Here is a 26,538-nt window from a genome sequence, read left to right on the forward strand (position 1 = left end):
AACAATTAGGTTCATGAATCTACAATAATCCAATTGACTTCAAAATAAGAAGGTACTACCTGAATGTTCTTTCCATGTTGTGCTCTTTGCTAAAGAGAAAGAAGGAAAGATGACAGATTCATTAGCGTTGGAGTTCAGTGAATCTCGAACTGGAATTGGAAGTTGCTCAGCCTTATCCTAGCTGCTACAAATATGTTCACACGGCACTTAACAGGCCCTTACTTATTGTGCTTACTTGGCATGGGCTGTAATGATACACTATGCGGACACATAGCTCTTTATGTTCATAACAAGAGAACGCACGTTGGCATAAGAGCTTCATAAGGCTATGTACACTTATGAAGTCCTTATTGTAGAAAGTGGTAGAGAGCTGACGTCACGTTGGTATAAATTGCTAACTAGGTCTCTATAGGGCTGAATGACTGTAAAGAATATGTGCCTGTGGTCCTAATAGTTCATTTTCCCCCTCCATTTATCCCATTAGGTGTCCTTCTCCTCGCGTATTCCGGTGGCATTTCCTACAGGTGACGCCAACTCACTGAGTAAAAACATCCTGATGTACGCCTGCACTTCGACCGAGGGTGAGGGTGCCGGGGAGCAGGGGCGGATGGTTCAGCTTGTCTCCCACTCTGCTTCAGCCTCGGCAGGCCTTGGTTCACCTGCGCTGGCTGCCTCTCTAAACCCTCGCCCTGGCATCAGTCCTGCCGTCATGATGGTCTCCAAGCATGTCGACGGATCTCTCAACCAGGTAAAAGATTGTTACGGACAAAATTTAGAGCTTGGGATGCAGCATTTTTCTCTTGAAAACGTTCTAAAATTCCACACCGTCAGTTCATGTTCAAGGCAAATGAATGTTTGTGTGTATTCCTCCTTCTCAGCACTCTCTAATACATTTTTGGGTTCCCTCTGTCTGCAGTGGGCAGTGACATTTGCTGAGCGCTCTGCCTTCTCCAACGTAATGACCGTATCACACAAGTTCCGGTACTGCGGCCACCGCTTCCATCTGAACGACCAAGCCTGCCACACAGTGCTGCCACTGCTGCTGACCTCCTCTCACCATAATGCTCTGCTCACCCCTCCCTCGGCCCCTGGCAGTCTGGAAGGAGAGCAGCCCCCTACCTTTTCCCTACCAAAGGGACCTCGCAGGTATAGCACGATAGGGGAGGCAGAGGTTGAAATGCCATAGATGCTGCTTATTGCAGCACTGTCATAAATGACACGACTTCATAACTGACGGTCTTGTTTTCCCCTGCGTGAAAAGGTTCTAACGACGCATTTCTTTATCAGTAGCAGGAAGCAGCTTCGTAATGCAGCTACAAGGACCTTCCATGACCCCAACGCCATCTACAGCGAACTTATCCTGTGGAGGGTGGACCACATTGGACCCCTGTCCTGCACTGGAGGGGTCTCCGAGCTGGCCCGTATCAACTCTCTGCACACCTCAGCCTTCAGCAATGTTGCTTGGCTACCTACGCTAGTACCCAGCTCTGTACTTGGTAAACACACCATGCATTGTTTTATTTTAACCCCAGTGTTTCTTGTTATCAGTAAATAATTACTAAGAACTTAGATGTAAAAGTGGAAGTTTCATGGTTGCTGAATCATCTGAACTTCTGCTTTCAGTATATAATGCCATTCAGGTTATTAAAGGGCATACCTCCAATGCTATGCATTAGTCAAGCTAAGCCAGTTTGCATGTCAGATTTACCCAAAAAAGTTAACTATTTCTTCCGTACCTTCTTATTGCCTGCCAAGATATAAACATATATTTATGACTGTGCCTTAAAAGCAACAATAGGCATTTTACAGTCTCAACGCAGGACTTTCCAACTGACTTAGTGTCACGTCCCTCAGGAACTTACTGTAACAGCGCCAGCGCCTGCTTCGTGGCATCAGATGGTAAAAACCTGCGTCTCTATCAAGCTGTGGTGGATGCCAGAAAACTACTGGATGAGCTGTCAGACCCTGACACGTCTGTGAGTGGACACGCTCGCTCGTCACTGCACACAAATACAATAATGTTTTTGCTCATTGGGATGTGATCGTCTCTGTTTAGAGTCTCTGTTCAGTGAATTTTATGTTTCTGGGTCTCACACCGTGACAGTTTTTGTCACAAAGGACCGAGAATCGAGTCCAAAGCAGAGTTGTGGGTCACTATTGGGCGTACATCAACCATGAAACATCACAAATATGATACAACCACACCATTCACAGATATTAGATACTTCTTTTAGGCCAGCTTTTCATTTCCCTTTGATGCTGACTTTATTTTTGTGTTACCAAAATGCAAGCAAAACAACGATACTCTACATCAGGAACACAGATCTATGTTCTTCATAAATCTCATTTTTCTATCTCTTGCTTCATAACAACCACCAGTCTACCCTCTACTTCAAATCCTTATGTGCAATATTTATGTGCACCACATTAATGGTTTCAAATGCAGTACACTGAATGGACAGTTTACCAATTTCCATGTGTGTGTGTGTGTCTGTTTAGAAACTGGTGGGCGAGGTGTTTAACATTGTCAGCCAGCAGTCCACTGCCAGACCTGGATGTATCATAGAGTTGGACGTCATTACAAATCAGGTTAGCAGCTGCTCTGTGTTTTTCACACCCACCTCAGATCAGTGGTGTACAGGAGTTCAGCGCCTGGAATCCTGAAACCTTCTGATCAATAGACAAACTGACCTGTTGCTTGATGCTTTTTTTCCATGTGCACCCAGTGTGGCGCCACCACCCAGCTGCTGCATGTCTTCCAAGAGGACTTCATTCTAGGTTACAAGCCTCAGACAGAACCAGAAGCATACACACCGGCCTTTCCATGTGGCGAAGGTATAGCACACCGTCACAATTTGTGTAGATCTGCTCCCTGATGCTTTGTCCTTGGAAGACAATAATGTAATTTTACTTCATCCAGATTACCAACCTGCCCCGTTCTCTGAGAAGTTCTTCCTGGTGGTGATTGAAAAGGATCTCAACAGGAACTCTGTCCTGCAGATGTGGCACCTGCACCTAAAATCTGTGCAGGCATGTGTTGGTAAGTGTACGGTCCACACAGCTGAGCAGTTTGCTGGATATTTTTAAGCATGAATCTTAAATGTGAAGCCTACCTTTTTTTTTCTTTCTTATCTCTATTAAACTTACTGAGGTGTATTCCTGCATCTCTGTCTCCAGATGAGCAGAGCCCAGATATCAGCTTCCAGAGCCAGCTGATGGTTCCCAATCAAGTCGCGAATGCTGACTCATCTCCAGAGACCTCACCTATCAGGCCCCTGCCTCGCTCAGCCTCTACAGCCAACTTGCAATCAGCCAGCAAACTCATCCTCAGCTCCAAGCTGGTGTACAGCAAGCGGCTCGACCTGCCCCACGGTGTGGAGGTTATCAGGGCCACCCCCTCTGCAGGTAGGGATGTGCACACAGTTGTCACACATGTGACTCACACCTTGTTGTTGTTGTTGCCAAACTAAAAGGAATGTGTAAAACGTTCAGGCAGATTTAAAGGAGTGCTTGAAAAATCAATTTACCATATGTTCCGTAGAAACCAAATAACCAGGTTAACGCAAGAAAATGCAAAACATGCTTGAAATTGTCTCTGTTTTTCCTCTTCCGGCCAGGTCATCTGAGTTCCTCGTCTATCTACCCTGTGTGCCTGGCTCCGTACCTGATTGTCACTACCTGCTCTGACTCTCGCGTGCGGTTCTGGCGCTGTGCTGTGGAGGGTGATGACGGGCATAGTGAGGGTGACCGGGACAACCGCTCTTACCGCTGGGAGCCCTGGGCCCTGATGAATGAGGAGGAAGACAACAACAGTGCTGTGTGTGTGTCCGGGCGGCCTGTTGCGGTGTCCTGCTCCTACATCGGCAGGCTAGCCATAGCCTTTAAAAAGCCGAGACAAGGGCAGGTAGGAAATTAGAATTTGGCTTCTCTTTTCTTTCGGTGTATTGTACTAAAAACCTATTAAATTTAGCTGTCGCAATCATCTTGAGTTTGACTATTGCAATAAATATGTAAATGCAGCAAACAAACACAATTTGGCGGCATAGCCTGGATCCTCCAAAAATAGATAACAATTCCATATATTAGCACTTGAATATGTATTTATGTAAAACGGAAGTAGATAAGGTAAAGCACATTATACACTGAGGTTTGTGCTAACCGTCCTCAGCCATTAGTGAAAAGGAAGCGATGAAACCGTCCTCAGCCATTAGTGAAAAGGAAGCGATGAAACCAGACTGAGGATCTGAGGATCTAATTCCATATCCTGTCTCCACTCTCTATTTGAAGTATGTGGAGCTGGATGTCATGGAACTAAAAGTGATTTGAGGTTTATGAACAGCAGTCTGGGTTATGAGCCTGGGTTTTCAGTGTACTTCAGGATGTGATACAGCACAGAGGTCTGTGTGGGCACCGCTGAGGTATTTTTATGAGCCCATCCCTTTGTCTTGTATTGTATTTACACAATGCCTGGTTGACTGGTTCACAGTGTCTTCAGATTTGACGTATTGTAAGAAATCCGACGTTTTTCTTGTCCTCAGCTGCAGGGTTCTGGAGAGGACTTCTCCATGCATGTGTCCATCTATGAGTGTGAATCCACCGGTGGTTCAGAGTGGGTTTTAGAGCAAACTCTCCACCTGGACGACTTCACCAGACCTTCGTCAACCCTGGATCCAAGAGTCAGTGTGGACTCCAACCTCTTTGTGTACAGCAGGTCAGGAGTGCACTGCTTGTGTGTTTGTATCATATTCCGTCGGACACTTTATGTTTACCAGTATGGGTGTCTCACAAGTTAATCATTTTCTCCATGCCAGGTCTGACCTGTACATGAGCAGAGACCACAGCTCCCCCAACATTAAGCACTATGTTCACTTGGACTGGCTGTCAAAGGAGGACGGATCTCACATCCTCACAGTGGGAGTGGGATCCAACATTCTCATGTACGGCCGTATCTCTGGCGTGGTCAATGAGCCGACTAGCAGCAAGGACGGGGTGGCTGTCATCACCCTTCCTCTAGGGGGCAGTATCAAACAGGGCATCCGCTCACGCTGGATCCTGCTTCGGTCCGTGGACCTCCTGTCCTCCGTTGACGGCACGCCGTCTCTGCCAGTCTCCCTGTCCTGGGTGAGGGATGGCATCCTGGTGGTGGGCATGGACTGTGAAATGCACGTGTATGCCCAGTGGCATCAGGACAAGAAGCCTGGGGAGGGAGAGGAGGGCAACCTATCATCCGCAGACATTGCTGGAGGCCAAACCGCAGGTTCCTCCTCGGTTTTTGAAGGCAGAACCAGATCTAAGAGTGTGTTTGAAGGAAGTGTTGCGGTGGATGAGGCCCTTCGTGCCCCGGCGGGACTTCAGGAAGGGGGACTGTTTGAAGCAGCTCACTCTTTGTCTCCGACTCTACCCCAGTACCATCCCACCCAGCTGCTGGAACTCATGGACCTGGGCAAGGCTCGCCGTGCCAAGGTGAGTTTGTTTCTGCCTTTTTCAGTGAACCCAAAAAATGCTAAATTATTTTTTAATCTCTCATTTGCTTATTCTACAACATCATTAAAATCACTAGCAGGCTAAAGTACAGTGAGGCCCAACCTTTTTGGTTTAGACTAACCAAAAAGACGGATGCCAAGAGACACTGTTTACTCTAGATAAACAGGGATATGTGGTGATCTGGCTCCTCATCGCTTTTTAACCCACTGCTCTTCTGTCGATCAGGCCATACTCGCTCACCTGGTGAAGTGCATTGCCGGGGAAGTCGCTGTGGTGAGGGATGTGGAGGCAGGTGAGGGCGGAGCCAGGAGATATCTGTCCCGTACTATCAGCGTGACTGGCAGCACAGCAAAAGACACCATTGTGGCCGGCCGCGACGGGGGCAGGGACTACACAGAGATCAACTCCATCCCTCCCTTGCCCCTCTATTCCCTCATGTTGGCTGACCTAGACACCTCGTACAAGGGAGCGGAAGAAGCCGCTAAGGGTGATGGCGATGGATCCCAGAAGTCCGCAGAGGACCAGTATTCTGACCTCTTCCAGGTACAAAGAGTTAAGAGAGCTCTGATTTTTTTTTTTCTTTGTTAAAGGTGTAGTCCACTAATACATTTGGCTCGTCTCCTCCTGTGTTGACAGGTCCAAACCGTTACCACAGATGATTTTCTGAACTTTGCCGCCGACAAACCAGAGAAGAAGTCTCGAGTTATCAATCTCTCTCAATATGGACCGACCTACTTTGGGCCAGAGCATGCTCAGGTATTGCTGTTCTGCATTTAAAAAAGGGAAATTGCACTGTTAATGTAGGCTATTTATGGTAACATCCAAACATGAATAATGTTTTAAATCCTTTTTAATAAAGAGGGGAATAAAAGGGAGGAAATAGAACAATAATAATACGGTAATATTACGCCAGTCTGCACAAAATTTCCAGTAATGGCTCACATTGTAAATTCCATCAGTACGACACCATCTTTGAATACCTTTTTATCTGTCGTTCTGAGTTTCTCTTTGCTCTCTGCCTTCCTCGTGTGCCCAGGTATTGTCCAGTCACCTCATGCACTCAAGCCTACCAGGACTGACCCGACTAGAGCAGATGTTCTTGGTGGCCTTGGCCGATACTGTTGCAACCACCAGTGCTGAGGTCACCAGCTCCACTGATCAGAAGTGCACAGGTCAGCATATATGTTGTGCATATAGGTTACAATCACATTTGTGATACAGTAGATTTTCTAACATAGAGTAAATATAACCAACTGCACCAAGGTTTACTGGGGTTAGGGACTGCCGGGTCTGTATTCCTTGAACAGGAGTCATGACCACATTAAAATACATAATGTCAAACCACAATAAACACTCCAGCCTTATATTGTAACACTCAAATAGGTTAAACCATCCACAGTATCTTTTGGTTACTTCTCCTCACAGATGTCTCTTTGTTATACGCCTTTTTAACGAGCAAAATAGTTCTTGCTCTCAGTATTTCATGTAGTGATCCAACAAAAGGTCGTCGTTAAATTACCTCTTCTCTTTTTCTGCAGTGTGCACACAACCGGTTGCTAATTAATTAATTCATTTTTTAGCAATCCAAGCTCTTATGTTCAGGAGTTCTTTCATGTCCAAGAATCCTAAACTTCAAGAGACGGACCACCTCCAGGGTCTTGATTCTGTAGCTGTCCCAACGCTCTGATCTGTCAGGGGGAAGACAAGTGACAAAAGAATATTTCCTTTGCGGATGAATTAAGTTTTGCCTTATTTTTGTACTTTGTATATAAGACACAAGATGCACTCATGCCTGCAGAGCGGACTTGTCTTGTAATTCGGCATGTTGGCCTTAATGTCTACCAGTCCCTGTTACCCTTGGTAAGAGATTGTATTAAAGTTGACTAAAGATAATAGACAAACTCTAAGCATCATTTCTCTTGTTTGTGTGTTCATTGATATAGTTAATCTCCAGCCATCAAATCTTTATTAACATAAACAGTGCTTATACTGTTCCTCTTTAACTGTATGTATACAGACACTGCACCAATTTTCCATCCTTTTTATTTAGTCTTTTGAGGGGAAGACATTAGCAGGTTGTTCCAGGGCTAAGTAAGCACAGAGAGGGTGTGAAGGTTCAGGGACAAGAGACACAGTCACTGACAGGATTGCGTGAACTCAAGTGATACTGGAGTTTCAAAGGGCTTTGCTTTGTGGCTGCCATTTTAGTAGAGTGGTCGGTGGAATAACAGTGACGAAGCTGACCGCTCCCTGGTGCCGTGTTTATGTAGGTGGTGAGGCCCTCGATGAGTGTGGACTGAGGTACCTGCTGGCCATGCGTCTTCACACCTGCCTGCTCACCTCTCTGCCCCCCCTCTACCGCATGCAGCTGCTCCACCAGGGTAACTATACGGCTGCTGTGAAACATATAGGAAACGTTGTTTTGTGTGACAATAATACCACAGTACTGACGGATTTTGTGGTCATGAGATGTCGATTTCCAGTGCGTTTGATCTTGGCAATGAACCGCAGATGTATCTATCTCTCTCTGTGGCAGGCCTGTCTACATGCCACTTTGCATGGGCCTTCCACTCGGAGGCCGAGGAGGAGCTGCTTAACATGATCCCAGCCATGCAGAGAGGCGACCTGCAGTGGTCTGAGCTCAAAGCTGTCGGAGTGGGTTGGTGGGTTCGCAACATCAACACTCTGCGGAAAATGGTGGAGAAGGTACTCGGACAAATTCAGACAGAATCGACAGTTTCTAACATTACGACAGTGATGCAAACAATTACCTAGAAAAGGAAATATGGGCTCCACAGGATATCATAGCTAACTATGATACTTCAGACCACTTACAGAATGTTCTGTATTGGGGGAATGTTGGTTGACATTTGTACTGCAATGTACTGAAAAAAAGTGACTTGAATTACTGATTTAATAACTGTGATGTTTGTGTGTAATCAGTTGGGTAAAGCTGCTTTCCAGAGGCACAACGACCCTTTAGATGCTGCGCTGTTCTACTTGGCCATGAAGAAGAAAGCTGTCCTGTGGGGGCTCTTCAGGTGGGACATCGTTTCGGAGCACGAAACTATTTTACACTGAGTTACTGTTTTAATTTCACTTACGTTTCTCACAAAACGGGGATACTGAGCGGTGTGGTTTTATTCTCTCAGGTCTCAGCATGATGAGAAGATGACTCGGTTCTTCAAGAACAACTTCAGTGAAGACCGCTGGCGAAAGGCAGCTCTGAAAAATGCTTTCTCCCTGCTGGGAAAGCAGCGCTTTGAGCAGTCCGCTGCCTTTTTCCTACTGGCTGGATCGCTCAAAGACGCCATTGAGGTGTGAACAGCACACACGACACACGGACACAGCTTTTTTACTGTTGAGTCTGCTCCAACACTCCATTGTCATTTCCCTCAGAGTGGAAACTTGGCATAGCCTTGTTTTATGGAAATACAATATAAAATGTGTGACGGTGTGTTTTGTATGAGAGTCAAATCAATGCATCACTAGTATAGCAGATATCTGTTGCTTGGAGAGTTGTACATTCTGCAGCCTTTTAATCACATGAGAGAAGTCTAAGTTACACTGATAAGATGCATGAAAAAGCCTGCATGGTTTTCCTTGGCCAGGGTTTTCATACCGCATAGTCAAAATATACAGATAGACAAAACAGCAAACAGAAGCATGAGCTTTGTATTGATTGCAGTGGAAATAACAGCCTCAAAATTCCTTAATTTTCTGCGCTTTATGCTTGCTTATACTTGCATTTTCTTACCAAACTGCCGTTTTGACTGACTCCCACCTCTCCTCTGCTGTTCCACGTGTGTAGGTGTTGATGGAGAAGATGGAGGATGTCCAGTTGGCCATGATAGTAGCGAGGCTGTACGAGGCTGACTTTGAGAATTCATCCACCTGCCAAGGCCTCCTTTATGAGAAGGTCCTGGGCTGTAACAGGGACGGGAGTGGTTACCACTGTTCCAGACTTCACCCGGACCCGTTCCTCCGCAGCATAGCCTACTGGATCATGAAGGATTACACACGAGCTCTGGACACACTGTTGGAACGGATCCCCAAAGAGGATGATGAAAACCCTGGTCAGTTGTTTGCAGACATGTTGGTATTACACAGCATGATCCCCTAAAACCTATGCTCACAGGCTTTTTCCTTTCTCCTTTTCTTTCTCCTCTCTCTGTATTAGACGTGGCGGTGAAAGCCTGCAACCCTGTGGTGTTTAGTTTCTATAACTACCTGAGGACACACCCTTTGATCATCCGTCGCCACTTTGCAAATCCAGAGGGCACAGCGACAACTGTGGGCCTCACTGCTGAGAAGAAGAACATCGCAGATGAGATCAACCTCATAGAGCGCAAACTCTTCTTCACCACTGCCAATGCACACTTCAAGGTGGGCTCATCAATAATAATATGGCCACTCACTTCAATCAAGTTCCTCTGATCTATTGCAGTTGTTTTACAGACTGATACAATGTTAATCACAAAAGCAAATATGCAAACATTATATAATAAGTGTTTGAATCTTCTGTAGGTGGGCTGCCCAGTTCTGGCTCTGGAAGTGCTCTCCAAGATTCCCAAAGTTACCAAGAAATCTGGTTCCTCACCTCTCATCAAAGCATCATCCAAAGGCAACGTAAACTCGACCCAACCCCTTGAAAATGGCACCCAGGGAGGCGTGGAATGGGGCTCCCCCGCAGCCCCTGTGCAGGCCTGGGGAGGAAACGATAGTGTGGGCGGGTTGGACTGGAGCCAGCCTCTGGTCAAGACGGAGGAAGACGAGCTGAAGCTGGACTGGGAACAGGCCAAGGATGATGATGAGGATGAGGATGATGATGATGGTCTGACCATGAAGAAACCAGAGGCTAATACCAAAGCAGACGGAGGCTCCGAGAGTGACGGTCCCAAACTGCAGAGCGAGGACTCAAAGGTAGGAATAATACATCTGGAATGTTTCTAGGGTAGGATGATTTTACATACTTGAAACATTAAACAGTTATCTATTTTAAATAATAGTTAATTGTGTTGTATCTAAGTTATTGCAAAGTTATTGTTTAGTTTTGGTTTATAAACTTGAACCTGTGTTTCCTTAGCCAGAACAGCAAACACGCTGACAGTCATTTTGATGTCATGTAAAGACAATTATTGGCCAAGAACAATTTCTCTGCTGACTTTCCTGGGATATGTAATAATAGGGCATTATCTGATTCACAACCAGAAGTTTGGCATTCAAATGAAACTCATTTGGGTTTAACATATCAAACAAAAGTAGCTGAACTGGCGTGACACCCGGACAAAAGGGGAGATGAGACTTGCATCCATCTTAGAGTTTTTTTCTGGAACGTTCCAAATGAAATCCACATTAGTAATTTGAAAAATAAAGCCTCACTATGTTAAAAAAATAGGCATATTTTGGTCAAGTCTGCACCCAGACTGCAAATCGCAATTTTGGGACAACCCAAAAACACTCCAGGCTTCAGAGGAACGCTCCAGTAAGGTCAGCGAATCTGCACAACTTCTGTCCTATTCCGATAACTCGCTCTCGTATATTTCAGAGTGAGTCAGAGGTGGACGTGATAGCGGAGCAGCTGAAGTTCCGTGCCTGTCTGAAGATCCTGATGACAGAGCTGCGTACGCTGGCCACGGGCTTCGAGGTGGACGGAGGGAAGCTCCGCTTTCAGCTCTACAGTTGGCTGGAGAAGGAGATAGCAGCCATGCATACGATCTGCAACTACAAGGTACACTTTGATCATATGTGATGTAGTCTATACCACCTGATATTCGCTGGTGCATTACTAGATATTAGGAAAGCTATTTTTTTCTTCTTCTTCCTGGTTGACCATTGTTATTCGACATCAATTTTGTTAACGCAAAGGTGGAGGGGAAGGATGAAGATTCAGAGGTGGAGCGCTGGAGAGACCGCACAGCATCAGTGGACATATCGGACGACGCCCTGGAGCGTACAGACGCCGGGGCCTACGAGCGTCACCAGATGGAGCGACGCCGTCTTCAGGCCAAGCAGCAGCACTCTGAGAGGCGCAAGGCGTGGCTGAGGAAGAACCAGGCCCTGCTGAGGGTGTTTCTGTCCTACTGCAGCCTCCATGGAGCCAAGGGAGGAGGAGTCACCTCTGTTCGCATGGAGCTTCTATTCCTTCTGCAGGAGAGCCAGCAGGTGCACATAAACACACAGACGTTCCACTGGATTAATGCAAAACAATCCTCTTTTCAGCAAAAGCAAATGTTACATCTTTCTTTGTCACTCCGTAGGAGACCACGGTTAAGCAGCTGCAGTCTCCTCTGCCCCTGCCCACTACGCTGCCTCTGCTATCAGCGTGCATTGCCACCACCAAGACGGTCATAGCCAATCCAGTTCTCCACCTCAGCAACCACATTCACGACATCCTCCACACCGTCACCCTCATGGAGACCACGCCGCATCCCGAAATCTTGGATGATCGGGTCAGAACTCGAATATGAATCCAGACTTTATATGGACTTTTTGAACATTTTGATGTTTAATAAGTTAAATGTGTCTGTCTTCCACCCTCAGGTGAATGCTCTGCACACACTAGCAGCATCTCTGTCTGCTTGCATCTATCAAGCACTGTGTGACAGCCACAGCTACAGGTAACTGTGCCTCGGCCCAACGGTCTCTGCAAGATTTTGATTTGAAATGTCTTTACCAAAACAGCATCATTGTAAGCTAAATAAGTCGTTATACATGTTGGGTAATTTGCTCTTGATACTCAGCTTAGCTAACCACACACTGACTCTAGCTCATACAGGAGACACAAAAAAATGTATTGAAATGTATCTTCTTATTTCATCCTAGGAAAGAAAGCCAGTGACCACGTTTCCCAAAATGTTGAACATACTGTACATGCCTTGTATGGTTACCTTTCTGTTGTTGGCTTTGCAGCAGCCAGACAGAGGCCAACCAGTTTACAGGGATGGTGTACCAGGGCCTGCTGCTCAGTGAGAGGAAGCGGCTTCGCACAGAAAGCATTGAAGAACATGTAACTCCCAACTCCGCTCCAGCACAGTGGCCAGGTAACAAAGTCCTTGCTTTACCAACCACCTGGGGTTCCGATTGAGTTAGAGTCTTAACTAAAGGCAGAAAATGAGAGCGATTTCTTTTTTTCTTTTTTTCTAAAAGGACAACTTTGCTATCAGGGGATGGCTCTTCATTAACGTTTTAATACTCTCAAGAATTGTTTTAATGAGATTGAAGCGAAGTTAGATCATATTCCAGAATCCTCGCAGAATGCATAGAAAAGGAAAACGGCATATGTGTGAGCATCAAAGACGGCATTCAGAGAGAATATGAAAAGCAGCGGGAGAGGAAGAGCAGAGCAAAGCAGGCCGTCTGTGTTTATGCAGAGAGGCAGATGGTGTTCTATAATAGGAGCTTCATGGCCTCTGGGAAGGAAATAGAAAGACAGACTGATCACGCCATCATGCAAATGTTTCATAAATGGGTTCTGCACTGTGCAGAGATAGTGTTTTATCCTGCTGTGGAAGGGTTTTTTTGTGTTTTATTTTTTACAGGTTAATCTTTTGACGAAAATGCCATGTGGTGTGTGCACGTGTGTCCTCTCTCTGCAGGTGTGTCGTCCCTGATTTCTCTGTTGACGTCTGCCCGAGAGGAGGACCAGCCGAGGCTCAACGTGCTGCTGTGTGAAGGGGTCATGGCTGTTTATCTTGCACTGCTCATTCATGGCCTGGGCACCCACAGCAGCAATGAACTCTTCCGCCTGGCAGCACACCCCCTCAACAACCGCATGTGGGCCGCTGTCTTTGGGGGAGGGGCCAAAGTCATTATTAAGCCAAAGAGGCTTGAGGCCCCACCAGGTAGAATTATTAGTTTGTTACTATTTTGTTAATTACTAATACCTTTTATGTCCATCGTCACCGTCATTGTTGTCTTTCGTCTTCCTCCCTGGTCTTCATAATCTATCCCTGTCCCTGTACTCTTTTCTTGTCGTTGTCCTCTTTCCACATCCTGACTTATCTCTGATCTGAGGCAATGCTTCCATCCCTCAGGCCTGTCTACATATTGACATAGACATAGACTTAGTCCTGTCCAGTTGATGCTCCTAAGATGCTGCTGCTGTGTGGTGTCTTGTGTGAGTGTGCCCTCTGCCCTGTGTCCCAGTGCCAGCTGATTTTCAGGCAGCCAGGCCAGAGGACTCTCAAGAGGCAGGAAGACCTGAGCAGAGCAGCCTCACCCCAAACCCCACTCGCATCCCCACTGAAACCCAGTGCCCCAAACAACCCCCTCCTCCCGTTTCAAGGGGAGAGGGGTTGGGCACTGTGGCACCAGCAACTAAGACCAGCTGTGAGTAACTGGGCTGGTGGATTGCAGTGCTGGTTTGCAGGATTGCAGTGCATGGTAACTGTACAGGTTTGCATTGTTGCGGATGCTTGACTTTCCCCTCTCTCTCTCTCTCGCGCAGCTACTGAATGCCCATAACAAACAACAAAGCTCACTAGTGCTATGAAGGCATTGTCATCTGTGTTCAGTGTTATGATAAGCCAACAGCTGTGTGTGTGTGTGTCTATGTGTGCGAGTGTGTGTGTGTGTACTGCAATGCATGTACATGTTGTGATGTCCTCTATGCTCATCTCATTGTGTCATTCCTATTGTGCCACCGAAGCAACAGCTGGGCCTAGCAAGGAGTGTTCAGAGGCCAAGGCTGAGCAGCCCTCTCAGACTAAATCTGAATCTGAGACTAAACCAGGTACACCTTGAGAGGTCGTTGGCCAATGAAAAAACCTCCGTAGAGCCGGAGCTCCACATCTAGTTGTGTTTTGTCCCTTTCGTAGCTGTTTAAAAAAAGAATGTGAATGGACCAGAGTTACTGTATATCAGTAGTTTGTAGTAGAGGTAACACCTACATCATAGATAGCTCTTGTGTGACTTGATTCAGCCGTTTGTCTGCATCCGACTTTTTTTTAGATTTGTAGAAATTGAGCCATTTCCTGAGTAGCTCTATCTGTTTAAGTCTGAGTCTGATGACTGAACTTGACTGTTCATTCATATTCATTAGGCCAAAGTAATCTGTGCTCACATTGTGTTTGCGGGGGGAGGAAGATACGGGCTGGCATTTAGACTCGATATCCCCGTAGAGTCTGAGATAGCTCTCAGCAAAGCCAAGAGCCTTTTGAAGAGCTGGTTCGGGGGATCTTAAATGCCAGCCAGGCTTATAGGACTCACTACGCCAAATGTTAAAACTCTGCCCTTTGGAGTGCCCCTGCAAAATCACATGCATGTCTCAACAACACAACCATACACACATGTTACACATTGATCATGTTCCGATTAACGCTCATTTAAAAACAAAATGACCATGTTGCAGTCACCAATCTCATCGTGTTTGCCTCCCTCAAGTGCTGTGGATACAAGACAACGCTTAGCACATGACTGCTCAACTAAGTTTGCCGTCGTTGTTTGATGTGTTTTCTGTGTGTACTCTGTGTGTACTCTGTGCCACGCGCTTCAAAATATACACTGATTAAATTATGTAATGGTCTGTGTAGTATCCGTGTGTCTAACTGCACTGTCTACTCTGGTTTGTGTCTTGTCTTGTTTTGTCTGGTGCAATGCCAGATATAGTCACCCAGGATAATGGTGCAGGTTTGTGCGCAGCCTAGTGTGTCTTGCCCTGTGCTTCCATCCTAAACGTGTGTGTGTGTGTGTGTGTGTGTGTGTGTGTGCATTTGTGTCTCTTTTCCAAGTGTATTGATTTTCTTTTGTGTGCTATGAGTCATCAAGGTCGTAGAACTCAAAGATATTTTGCAGACGGGAACCAAATTTCAGGCAGGATTACGGTTAATGTTCAAAGTTTATAATTCAGCTCCATCAAGGATGTAGGGTTTTTGTAGGCTGTGGGTGCAATTCCCTTCCTCCTTATCTATTTCTTGACCTTCTTTTGGCTTTAATGCGAGTCTCAGCTCGTCCTCGTCCTTTTATACAAAACTGCAGCACACTGCAGTCTGCTGCAAACTGACCTTATCAGAGTTCATTGTGTTTGAAAGATACCATCTCTTCGTTGTTCTCCTCCCCCCCCCCCCCCCCCCCCTCCCTCCCAGCAGCGCCTCCTCAGCCCCCAGCGGAGGATGACCGATACAGACGCAGGTTCAACATGAGGATGCTCGTTCCTGGACGCCCTGTGAAGGAGACGCCAGCCACGCCGCCTCCTTTGCCCACAGAGAGACCCGCATACAGGGAGAAGTTCATTCCCCCAGAGCTGAGCATGTGGGACTACTTTGTGGCCAAAGTAAGGCATTCCATTCCACACATGTTGAATCGACTAATGAGATCTGTGACTCGTAGTCTTCAGGTCATTAAAAGGTTATCTCTCCCTATCGGCCTTATTCGTTTGCTTTTTTCTCCTCCATCCTTATTCCCGCCCTCTCAGCCCTTCCTGCCGCTGTCGGACAGCAACGCTCTGTGTGACTCAGACGAGAGCGGCACAGAGGACGATGAGGATGACGACGACGCCTTCCTTTCTGACACACAGATAACGGAGCACTCTGACCCCAACTCCTACAGGTAGGGCCCGCCCTCGCTTGTTTGTTTTCTAATTCCAAGTCTTTGTTTCAGATTTTAAACTTGCTGCGTGTCTGTCTGTGTGGTACGTAGCTGGGCTCTGATCCGCCTGGTGATGGTGAAACTGGCCCATCACAACGTCAAGAATTTCCTCCCTGTCACTGGCCTTGACTTCGCAGGTACACACTCACCTCGCGGACTTTTAGTATATTGAAAATCATTTCTTTAGATATATACGTAAATAAACTTTTCACTGGTGATGCTGCTGCCTGTACACAGTATATACTGTATGTGTATTTGTGTTTGTGTCGCAGACCTGCCAGTCGTCTCCCCTCTCAGCAACGCTGTGCTGAAGACTTTAGAGAACTGGGAGCAGCTTCTGCTGGAGAGAATGAACAAGTTTGACGGCCCGCCTCCCAACTACATCAACACTTTCCCCACTGACCTCAGCGCAGGAGGTGGCCCAGCCATACTCAGACACAAGGCCATGCTGGAGCCAGACAACACACCCTTCAAGTGAGTTTTGAATCATATGCAAAAATGTAGAGACACTCGCACACACACTTTTTACAACATTGGGAATCGATCAGGCCATTCCGAACATTCACCCTTAACGACTCAACACTACTTAAGAGTAATTGACAACAAATGGAAGACATACTTACCGCTGACACTAACACGAACTAAGTCACTAAGTCAACAGACCTTTTCTAAAGTGCACTGCTCCTAAAAGAATATTTCACTCGAGCAACGATTTTACTTTAAGAAATAAACTGTCTTCTCTTGACAGAACTACAAGCGACCTTCAGCCAACAGTAGCAAATCTCCAGATATGTTTTGAATTCAACAACAAAAAATAAATGCAATGTCTGGCAACGTATATTGTATGTTTAGTTATATATTGTTTTTATTTTTTAAATACTTGTTTCATTTGATATTGGTATACCGACCTGCTGTCACAAGTTATTTAAGTCCACTACAGCCCACAAAGGTCCACATGGTTTAAATGACATATTTATATATTTGATAATAAAGAGGAAGAGAAACTATAATATTTATATTGTCTTTATTTGCCCTTTCTATATCAATAATGCTTATTATGCGTTTCACACAACTCGGAACACATTTCAGTCACGCATGTCGTAACAGATCATATCATATATATCATGGTACTGAACATAAGACCCCGTTAGTGGATGTACTCATATGTGACCAACTTATTTTTGTCCTTACATTTTCCTCTCAGGACGAAGAACAGTCAGTCATTCCCAGCCCGACGTCTTTGGCATTTCCTGGTCAAACAGGAAGTTCTTCAGGAGACTTTGATCCGTTACATCTTTACCAAGAAAAGGAAGCAGAGTGAGGTCAGCAGCAGCCCACATGCATATAAACTGTTTTATATTAATTCCAGTGTTCATTAGCTATGATAATTAGACCACAATTGTTTTATTTAACTTAATTAATTATTATTACTTATTTAAATCATGTTAGTTCGTATTTACACCAAAATGTTTGAATTTCCCCCGACACAATTACTGTATTGGCCCAAATATGATACTATATCGTCCTGGAAATTACATTTTTAAAAGTGTGTTTGTCTCACATTTAACTAAGAGAGGTTTAAAAGTGATCTGTAAATTACCGGCCGTTTTGACTGGCTCTGGCCCATAATAACCACATGACAGCCATGATGATAGTGATGAGACTCGTAACCACTAACACGCAGCCAAGACATGTAGTGTCAGGATGTTAGAAGACAACAGAAGCCGGAAAAAAGCAGTCAGAGGAAATATTTCTCCTTCTATGAAAAGTATAAAAACACAGAACGAGTAATGTGGATTATTAAAGGTGTTATTTATTGAAATACCTAAACAAGAATGTACATTTCCTGTTTGAATTGAACTGTTACAGGTGACATAGAGGGCTATTTCTTTAGCCACAGACAGAATATATATATGGGCCAATTCAGTATTATATTTTATTTTTGCACAGCATGCAGAGGGTTACCCGTATGCATGGAAAACAGAATGTGCACACTTCCCACGTAGCCTTTTTACCTACGATTGGAGATGATGATTTATGGAGGCGTTTATCAGATATATAACAGAAAGTGGCAGCAAGCACAGCTCCGAATCGTGAACAGTGTCGGGTGCACGGCAGTGGCAAGGACGGAAGAAAAAAAGCACCAGCACTCACTGATAAAGGGTAACAAACGCATTTCAGCAAAAAAAAAGACCCTTTATCTGTGAGTTCCAGTGCTTTGTTTTTCAGTCTTAATCAGAGGCCTTACACACTTTGCTCAATAGATGGCTGTGTGACTGTGCTGTGATGCCCAGGTCCTACCCATGTATCTAAATCCATCACTTTGTTGTAATACACAGAGAAGTGCTCGCTGAGCATTTATCTGTGTTGTTGATATTTTTGTTGTAGTCATTATCATTGCTTTGCCTCCTTAGACGGGACAGTTCGCTGCCCTCTGCGATGTCTGGAGCTGTTCATTATTATGTACTTCCATGACAGACTGCTACTGTAGCTGCCAGTCCAAAATTAGACAAATGTCCCAGGGATTTTGGTCCCAGATGCTTAGTTTCTTATTATTACAACTTTAATGTGCTAACTGGTGTAACCAGATAACTACAAATTCAACTGTAGCGCTCAGATCCATACTTCATATCTTCATTCATCCTGCTTCATGACTGTAGCTCCATGCTCATGAGGCCGACTGTGTTTCGAGTTGTTTGCATTTGTTATCACCAAGTATACATCAAAGATCCTGTCAACCCTTTTTACATTTTCTTATCATTTCATGTTTTATTTTTGTGTGTCTGTGCATGTGTTTTGTGTCGTGTTTTGTGTCGTGCCGTGTTGGTGTGTTCTGTGTCTATATTGCCTCTGTGTGTGTTGTGAAGTCTGTAGAGAACCACATGGACCGTATAAACCCAAACTGCATAGCAGGAGCTAGCAGTCCCTATAAGGTAGTATCATTTACTGTACCAGCCAAGGCCCCGGCTCTGTCTGTCTGTCTGTTTGGAAGAGTCACTGGAAAGCCAAGCTTAAAGGAGCATAAAAAAAGTCCATTAAACTCTAAAAGAAATATTGTGCACCAAATGCACACGGTGTGCATGAGGTGGTTTGAAGTAGCAAACTGGGGGAAGCTCTCAAAGCGATAGTTGGATCTTTTTAGTGGAGTTGTATGAGATACTTATTCATACTCATGGCAGTTGACCACGCCGCCAGTTTTGAGAAACAGACAGGAGTACCAGCATAAAGCTAAGCAATGTACTGCCATACTAGACACCTAGGCACCTCATGCAACCCAATATTATTCATTTTAATGTCTCCTCCTCAGCTTGGCCTGATAGTGACTGCTCTGGCAATATTTCTGGCATAAAATCAGGCTTTCAGGCTTAGATCTAACGTCTTATCTTTCCGTCTCACTGGGACACCTGTGGCATCCGCTCACATAACCTCACAGCCGATCCCTACCAATAACACGTCTCCCTGTGTTTCTCACTCCTTTCTCCTCTCTAGCTGGACTGATTCCGCTCGCCCCAAAAGCGAAAAAAATAAAATAAAATCTCCTCTTAATAGAGTTGGCGCATACAGTAGATGTACTAACTTGCATGCTCACTGTCAGAGCTGTGAAAGGCTTGCTAATCATGGAGGGTGTTTTCACCAGGGAATCCCAAAATCAATAGTCCGAATTGTCAATATTTGATTGTGTACCGTCACATGTGATTACTCCTCTCCACTTATGAAAGTTGTACTGCACCACCTACACGTGAAGTGAGGGTTTCCTTTGGCATAGAAGGAAATGTATTTATGAAGAATTGACTTCTAAACTATTTTTGTTTTAGATTTTTTGAATCATTGGCCCTGAAGCCCACTACTGTAGCTTTAACGTTTGAACCTTGATGTTTCGGTTTTCTTTTCCAGGTGGAGGCAGATTTGGGCTACCCCGGAGGAAAGGCTAAAATCATTCATAAGGAGTCTGATATAATCATGGCGTTTGCCATCAATAAGGTAAGGATGTGATGAAAAATGTTGTGAAGGACTTTATTTTATGAGTCTGTAATTTCCTAATTATTGCGTTTCCTGGAAAGAAAAATATATTTTGGCACTAAGTAAAGGGTAGATAGGGACAAGGCTCTGAGACAGAACCAGATCACATAATCCTTTCCAGGAACCGTCCTCTGAATGTATAACAAATACATATCAATTACTTTCTTGGAAACTGACTGCCAAGCCCACCTTTTAATCTTGTCGTTTCCTCTCTCCTTGTCCCTCTCTTCTTGGCTTCCCTCCTTTTCCAGTCTAACTCCAACGAGATAGTATTAGCCTCCACTCATGATGTCCAGGAAGTGGACGTGTCTACTCTGGTGGCGGTCCAGCCCTACACCTGGATAGGGGACGACTTTGATAAGGAGTCCCGCAGGTGAGACTCAGGGCAGAATTGTAGGTGGCATTTGTCTGTCCTCAAAAAAATGTAATTCATAATTAGTTAGTTAGTATTTATTTACGGATCAATATTTGTCATGATGCTTTATATTAAACATCAAAAATGTTGCATGTTCTGCTTCCAAACATTGAAAACCAAAAGAAAACCAATCATAACTAGGGATGTCCCGAAATGCCCTTTAACAATGGGTATCTGCAAAAACTCAAATTACTTTAAGTGAATCAATCATTTCTAATTGATTCATCCATCTTTGCAGTTTCCGCTGCTTTTTTGGATCAAAGTCACATTCATTTAACTGATTATATCTTTGGGAATTACTTTTCTATGCTGCCAGGAAGTAATGGAAAAATGTCATTCAGTGAAGATTAATTCTAGGCCACATTGGTTTTCCATCATACTTTCATAATTTGGCCAATATGATTGTAGAATAGGTATTAAATTGCATCTATGTGGTATTAAAAAGATCTTTAAAAGTCGTCACTTTAACTTGGACACCCTGTCAGTAACTTGCTGACTGAAATGTTTTGCATGTGAATAGCTGACTGAGTCTTTGTGCATCGTACGTGTTTTCAACATCTCCACAAGACATCCTCAGTGACGGGTAATGCTTGTGTTTGGTTTTGCAGCTCTGACGACGTAGACCATCGTTCTTCTCATACCAACATTGCCCAGGCTAGCTCTGCCCCCTTTGCACCACCACAGATGGCGGTCTCTGCGTCCATGCCGTGGCTCGGCAGTGGGCAGACCAGCATGGGAGCCAGTGTGGTACGAGTTTATGCACTGCGAACACAGATGTACACAAACACAGCCGAACTGGGCAGTGATGGGTGTGCAGTTCTCTGTGATAGCCAGTAGGGGGAAACTAAGCTCTGTTTTGAAGCCTATAGACCTCAAAGAACTCTGCAGTCTTTCCGTTCATAACGTGCATTAGATGCACAAGTAAAGCTTCCGCTCTATTAACGCAAATTTGACCATGAGACAAACTTCTGATTTAGAATTTAAAAGGCACTTGACTATTTGGATTTTATTCTGCAGCCTGTGGCCCCCTGCACATTTTCAGGAGAGGTTTGCATTTTTAACTCTTATCAATGTCGAGCCAAACTGAGCCGACTAAACAGCTGGCCTGCTGAGTCTATGGAGGCTGATACAGAGAGGGTGTGTGTGTGTGTGTGTGTGTGTGTGTGTGTGTGTGTGTGCGTGTGTGTGTGTGTGTTTGTATGGCAGAGATGGACGTACATAAACAGATAGCAGCAGCTCTCACAGCCGGTCACCCAAGGTACAGATATGCGTCACTCTTACACGCAGCCAGGGTTCTCCATGTCCCAGCCATGTTGATAAATGTCAGTTGTAGGACAGAGTGTGTCATGCAGGTTCAGTGGATCACCGAAGAGGCTTTCGTAAGTGTACGGTGGGGTCTGGTTAGTTAGGATCCAAGCCATTCAATGGCCTTTGAGTGTAGCATTGTATTGTTCTGCAGTAAAGAACCACACCCCAGTGAGACATCGTCCAACACTCCTGATTAATATACCGAAGTGTAATACGAATTAGTGTTCAAAATGTGGTTGGGATTAGTAAATCATAACAGGAATATTGATTTAAGTAATCAAGTAATTAAGTAAGTTTACGCTGGCATAAACGCTGTGAAATGTGTGGGAGGTATCGTAAAAATCAGTCGAAGTTTAATTGATGTTGAGTTTAATTTAGCATATTAATATTCAGATGTTTGTGTTCCTGTAGTTTTGTTTTGCGCCAGTGAGCAGTGAAGTGTACTTGCTTTTCTTTTAAAACAAGACAAACCTCTGGTTTATTGGCATTTTAATTTACCAAAATCATCAGTCAGCATTTATGAACAAACTGAACAGAACAATCATGAAAGTTTTTTTTCAACCTAAAAAACTCAAATTTATCGTCTGAGTTATGTAACATCATGCATATAATTTTATCTTTTGATTGTTGTTTTTTTCAGATTATGAAGAGGAATCTTAACAATGTGAAGAGAATGACATCCCATCCCATATATCAGTATTGTAAGTGTTTACACAACGGCGCCTGTGCTCAGGAGAACGATCAGCAAGTATACGTTTTCATTTTGATTAACTTCTCACTTCCCCTACTTTTTATCTCTCTTCCCCTTCTGTCTGCCTCCATCTCGCTCCCTGTCTTTGTCCCTCTCTTCTCTCTGTGTGTGTCTGTGTGTGTGTGTGTGTGTGTGTGTGCGTGTGCGTGTGCGCTCGCGTGCGTCAGACATGACGGGGGCTCAGGACGGCAGTGTGAGAATGTTTGAATGGAACAGACCTCAACAGCTCATTTGCTTCAGACAAGCAGGCAATGCTAGAGTCACCCGGCTCTATTTCAACTCCCAGGGCAATAAGGTACACGCACACACACACACACACACACGCACGCACAGACACACACACACAGCAACGTCTGTGTTTTGTCTATTGGGTGTGATTGTTCTGATTGCTCTGTGCTCTCCCTACAGTGTGGAGTTGCTGACGGAGAGGGTTTCCTCAGTCTCTGGCAGGTCAACCAGACATCATCCAACCCCAAACCCTACCTGGTGAGGTCTCCTCTCACCTCCCTCACCACCACCCCAGCACACACACACACATCTTTAGACAAAACAAAGAACTATGAATCATTAAAATTGATAATGTACTGTTTGTTGTCCTACAGAGTTGGCAGTGCCACACTAAGACCTGCGGTGATTTTGCCTTCATCACCTCCTCCAGCCTCATCGCCACAGCCGGACAGTCCAATGATAACAGGTCAGCATCTGCACAGAAGAGCACCACTACTAAACCAACACCAATCTTTGTCTGTTGGTATCCACTCGCTAATGTTATCCTTTATCATTTACTTTATCTACAGAAATGTTTGCCTGTGGGACACTCTGGTTTCACCAAGCAATACCATGGTCCACGGTAAGAAATCCCAAACGCGTCCAACGAGCCGAGTTTCATGATTTGTGATCTAATTCCTCGTTTCTTCCCACCCACCCCTCCAGCGTTCCCCTGCCACGAGAACGGGGCCACTGTGCTGCAGTATGCTTCCAAACAGCAGCTGCTCATCACCGGAGGCAGAAAGGGCTTTGTGTGCGTGTTTGACATCCGCCAGAGGCAGCTGCTCCACACTTTCCAGGCCCATGACTCGGCCATCAAGGCCCTCGCACTGGATGCCTTCGAGGACTTCTTCGTCACCGGCTCTGCAGAGGGCAACATGAAGGTGACGCGTTGCTCCGTCACTCACTCGCTCACTGACCTGCCATAACACATTGGCAGTCATACTCTTATTCTAGGTTTAGGCCTACTTGATACAATCTGAAAATCCTCTCTCATACCTGCTTTTAATCCATCATATTCATTTCTAGATGAACGCTTTAACCAAATTAAATGTTGCATCAGACGTGCGATTTAAAAAAAAAAGCGTCTGATACACTTGCCGTCTAGACACGGGGTTAGTCTTCCCCTGCCCTCCTAATGCTCATTGAATTTAGCACTTGACAATTGCAGTGGCTTTGCATAATAATAAAATGATAAAGAACAGTATGCTGGTTTGAAAAAAGGAAGCTTAACACCTGTTCCATCCTCTCGCTCTGCTTCTTCTGTCTCCAGGTGTGGAAGTTAACCGGCCACGGGCTCATGCACTCTTTTAGCACCGAGCATACCAAGCAGTCCATCTTCCGAAACATCGGTGCCGGTGTCATGCAGGTGGAAACGCGGCCCGGGAACCGCATCTTCACCTGCGGAGCGGACGGCACCCTGAAGATGAGGGTCCTCCCGGACCGCTATAATATCCCCAGCAGCTTGGTCGACATCCTGTAACGCCTACTTCCACTTCTGAGGGTCCAAAGAGGAAAGAAACAGAAAGGAAAAAAACACAAAAAGCTTACACTTGCTAGGCATTAATAGTATAATTGATGGGGGAAGAGTTAGTCAAAAAGACCACCAGGCTTTTTGGCATCTTTCAGAGTGTGTTCATGGGTTTACTGTTGATGTAAATCATATCCACAACGGGGAAAAAACGGAGCTGCAAACATTTTATTTTTTTCTCCCCCTAAAGGCTGAAGGCAAAAGGTATCATACTTGATTTTAAAGCTATATTTATTGTAATTTTATTGAAGAATCTCTACTCTTAGAGTGCGTCCATAAGGAAGCTATGCATGTCCTGTTCTCGTTCCGCGGTGCAATCACAGGTCTATTGATAGTGCTCTGTAAAAGTGCTCAAGCAAAAATTTTAAAAGTGTGTAACTGTCGTCATTTTGTGCCCACAGCTGAAATCTCTTAGCATCTACTGTAACCAGCACTGTGGTTTGTTATTAAGTCAGTGGTTTCCGGTGTGAATCGAGTTGTTGGAATCTGCATTTTGTTTCAATGGTTTTGCCCCGCCCCCACCCCCACACTCACCCCCCTGACTTTTTGCCCAGCTTTTCTCAGACCTTACGGAGGAGTTGATGGTTCATTGCTCCCCTCACCCCTCACCCCCCCTTTCACTGGCTGCCGTCACTCACTCTGGCCCTCTCCTGGTTTGGGCTTGATCCGGCTCGGTTCGGTCCCCCCCGAGTGTGTGCGTGTGTGTGTGTGTGTGTGTGTTCACTCTGCTGTGTCTGCCATCTGTACGCCTGCCCTCAAATGCCTGTTTGTGCGGCTGACTCCCCTGCTAGAACATTCCTGTTTGGAAGATGATGTGTTTTACTCCTGTGACTGTGATTTCAATGTTTCCATCCGTCTGGTCCAAACCTGAATGCCCCCCTCCCTCCCCCCCCCCCCCCCCCCCCCCCCTCAGAGCAGAAACACAAAGGTTCACTTCTGGTTTTGCACAACGATGTTCTTGAATTTGTTTTTAAATTAATTTCATTGTATTATTTAAATTATTTACATGTTTGTGTTTTTTTTGGTTGACCATTCCTATTTAACTTATTGCCTTTTATTTTAGGACTGTGAGGGGTTTTACTGTATCCGACTGGGAGATGTGCAACACGGTCTACTGTATGTATGTATGTGTGCGTTACCTCGCTAGTTGTTTTTACCGTTTCAACCATAAGAAATAGATATTTGCACTCAAATTCTGGAGACACTAAAAGTTTATTTCAAATAAATAGGATATCGAAGAAGGAACTGTTGTATACAAATGAATGTCTGGCTTTATTTGGCCTAGTGGTATAACGTTTGAAATAGTTTTAATATATAAATTATATAAATATATATATAAATATATATATATATATATATATATATGAATTACCACAACAGCTTGTACAAACATGAAAGCATTTCTTTATTTTTGGTTTGTATCATACCAGCTGGATTAGTTGTATCTTTTGTTAAGTGTGTGTATGGTATTTATTAAAGAGATTTGTGTTTCTCTCCCACTTTCGGCCCACTATGTGTACTGTATGTAGCTTACGTGTTTTACAATGGTCCTACTGGTGTCTGGTGTGTGTGCATGAAATAATGCAAAAGAAGCCAATATCATGGGTAGACGCTTACTAGGGCACTTGAGCCTGGAGGTGTGTGAGAGAACAGGTCATGGTCAGAGTTTTACCTTTGTAAAGTCAATAAATTCTTTTTATTTCATCAGGCTGATTTGGCGCTGTTGTTTTTTTGTAATTTTCTGTCGAGAAGGAATGAGCGACCAGCAGGGACCATGCTGCTTCATTACAACGACAGGCGGACTGTCTATATGTACAGAATATCAGAGGGCGACAACATGTGCATCAATATGAAAATACATAAAAGATAATATCATGCAAATTCACTAAATAATGTGACAACTTACAACACAGACGGCCACAAACATAGAGTTTAGAAGTTCAATATGTATAAATTATGAACTGTTTGATACAAAATGATAAAAAAAAAGTTTACACTCTGTTAGTTACTCCAAAATCTCACATGTACAATAGGATATAAATACAGCAGTATTTAATTTTAACAATGTGACAATAATTATTGACCAAAAACTCCTTCAGGGACACTGGTTTTTAGCAACCGATTTCTGACGGGAATGCTCTACAGGAAGATAAAGTTGAGACTGAAGTGTATATT

General features: G+C 44.7%; 1 protein-coding gene across 12 annotated transcripts in view; it reads left to right on the forward strand.

The window, feature by feature from the left end:
• Positions 1 to 26,072, forward strand: part of dmxl2 (Dmx-like 2) — a 38,217-nt gene extending 12,145 nt beyond the window's left edge. For 2 of the 12 annotated variants that reach the window (XM_076078071.1, XM_076078074.1), the window contains exons 12-55: positions 485 to 748; positions 917 to 1,146; positions 1,288 to 1,496; positions 1,855 to 1,976; positions 2,500 to 2,589; positions 2,727 to 2,835; positions 2,921 to 3,040; positions 3,178 to 3,405; positions 3,618 to 3,904; positions 4,539 to 4,711; positions 4,812 to 5,463; positions 5,710 to 6,027; positions 6,121 to 6,240; positions 6,521 to 6,656; positions 7,755 to 7,865; positions 8,021 to 8,190; positions 8,428 to 8,525; positions 8,637 to 8,802; positions 9,296 to 9,560; positions 9,665 to 9,870; positions 10,012 to 10,407; positions 11,033 to 11,215; positions 11,353 to 11,649; positions 11,745 to 11,936; positions 12,028 to 12,104; positions 12,397 to 12,527; positions 13,083 to 13,328; positions 13,633 to 13,815; positions 15,570 to 15,757; positions 15,899 to 16,032; positions 16,123 to 16,208; positions 16,344 to 16,545; positions 17,276 to 17,393; positions 18,939 to 19,004; positions 19,966 to 20,052; positions 20,343 to 20,464; positions 21,115 to 21,253; positions 22,455 to 22,515; positions 22,733 to 22,860; positions 22,974 to 23,051; positions 23,168 to 23,259; positions 23,363 to 23,415; positions 23,499 to 23,716; positions 24,106 to 26,072. In XM_076078071.1, coding sequence (XP_075934186.1) covers positions 485 to 748; positions 917 to 1,146; positions 1,288 to 1,496; positions 1,855 to 1,976; positions 2,500 to 2,589; positions 2,727 to 2,835; positions 2,921 to 3,040; positions 3,178 to 3,405; positions 3,618 to 3,904; positions 4,539 to 4,711; positions 4,812 to 5,463; positions 5,710 to 6,027; positions 6,121 to 6,240; positions 6,521 to 6,656; positions 7,755 to 7,865; positions 8,021 to 8,190; positions 8,428 to 8,525; positions 8,637 to 8,802; positions 9,296 to 9,560; positions 9,665 to 9,870; positions 10,012 to 10,407; positions 11,033 to 11,215; positions 11,353 to 11,649; positions 11,745 to 11,936; positions 12,028 to 12,104; positions 12,397 to 12,527; positions 13,083 to 13,328; positions 13,633 to 13,815; positions 15,570 to 15,757; positions 15,899 to 16,032; positions 16,123 to 16,208; positions 16,344 to 16,545; positions 17,276 to 17,393; positions 18,939 to 19,004; positions 19,966 to 20,052; positions 20,343 to 20,464; positions 21,115 to 21,253; positions 22,455 to 22,515; positions 22,733 to 22,860; positions 22,974 to 23,051; positions 23,168 to 23,259; positions 23,363 to 23,415; positions 23,499 to 23,716; positions 24,106 to 24,315 — 7,761 coding nt within the window. In that variant the 3' untranslated portion in view covers positions 24,316 to 26,072. Of the gene's footprint in view, positions 1 to 484; positions 749 to 916; positions 1,147 to 1,287; positions 1,497 to 1,854; positions 1,977 to 2,499; positions 2,590 to 2,726; positions 2,836 to 2,920; positions 3,041 to 3,177; positions 3,406 to 3,617; positions 3,905 to 4,538; positions 4,712 to 4,811; positions 5,464 to 5,709; positions 6,028 to 6,120; positions 6,241 to 6,520; positions 6,657 to 7,754; positions 7,866 to 8,020; positions 8,191 to 8,427; positions 8,526 to 8,636; positions 8,803 to 9,295; positions 9,561 to 9,664; positions 9,871 to 10,011; positions 10,408 to 11,032; positions 11,216 to 11,352; positions 11,650 to 11,744; positions 11,937 to 12,027; positions 12,105 to 12,396; positions 12,528 to 13,082; positions 13,329 to 13,632; positions 13,816 to 14,134; positions 14,219 to 15,569; positions 15,758 to 15,898; positions 16,033 to 16,122; positions 16,209 to 16,343; positions 16,546 to 17,275; positions 17,394 to 18,938; positions 19,005 to 19,965; positions 20,053 to 20,342; positions 20,465 to 21,114; positions 21,254 to 22,454; positions 22,516 to 22,732; positions 22,861 to 22,973; positions 23,052 to 23,167; positions 23,260 to 23,362; positions 23,416 to 23,498; positions 23,717 to 24,105 lie in introns of all 12 variants that reach the window. The other 10 variants (XM_076078083.1, XM_076078072.1, XM_076078075.1 and 7 more) reach the window with 10 other exon arrangements.
• Positions 26,073 to 26,538: the final 466 nt, after the last annotated feature.

Source organism: Anarhichas minor, unplaced genomic scaffold (genome assembly GCF_050575085.1).
Source record: "Anarhichas minor isolate MPS153535 unplaced genomic scaffold, ASM5057508v1 ptg000062l, whole genome shotgun sequence".
Classification (NCBI taxonomy): Eukaryota; Metazoa; Chordata; class Actinopteri; order Perciformes; family Anarhichadidae; genus Anarhichas; species Anarhichas minor.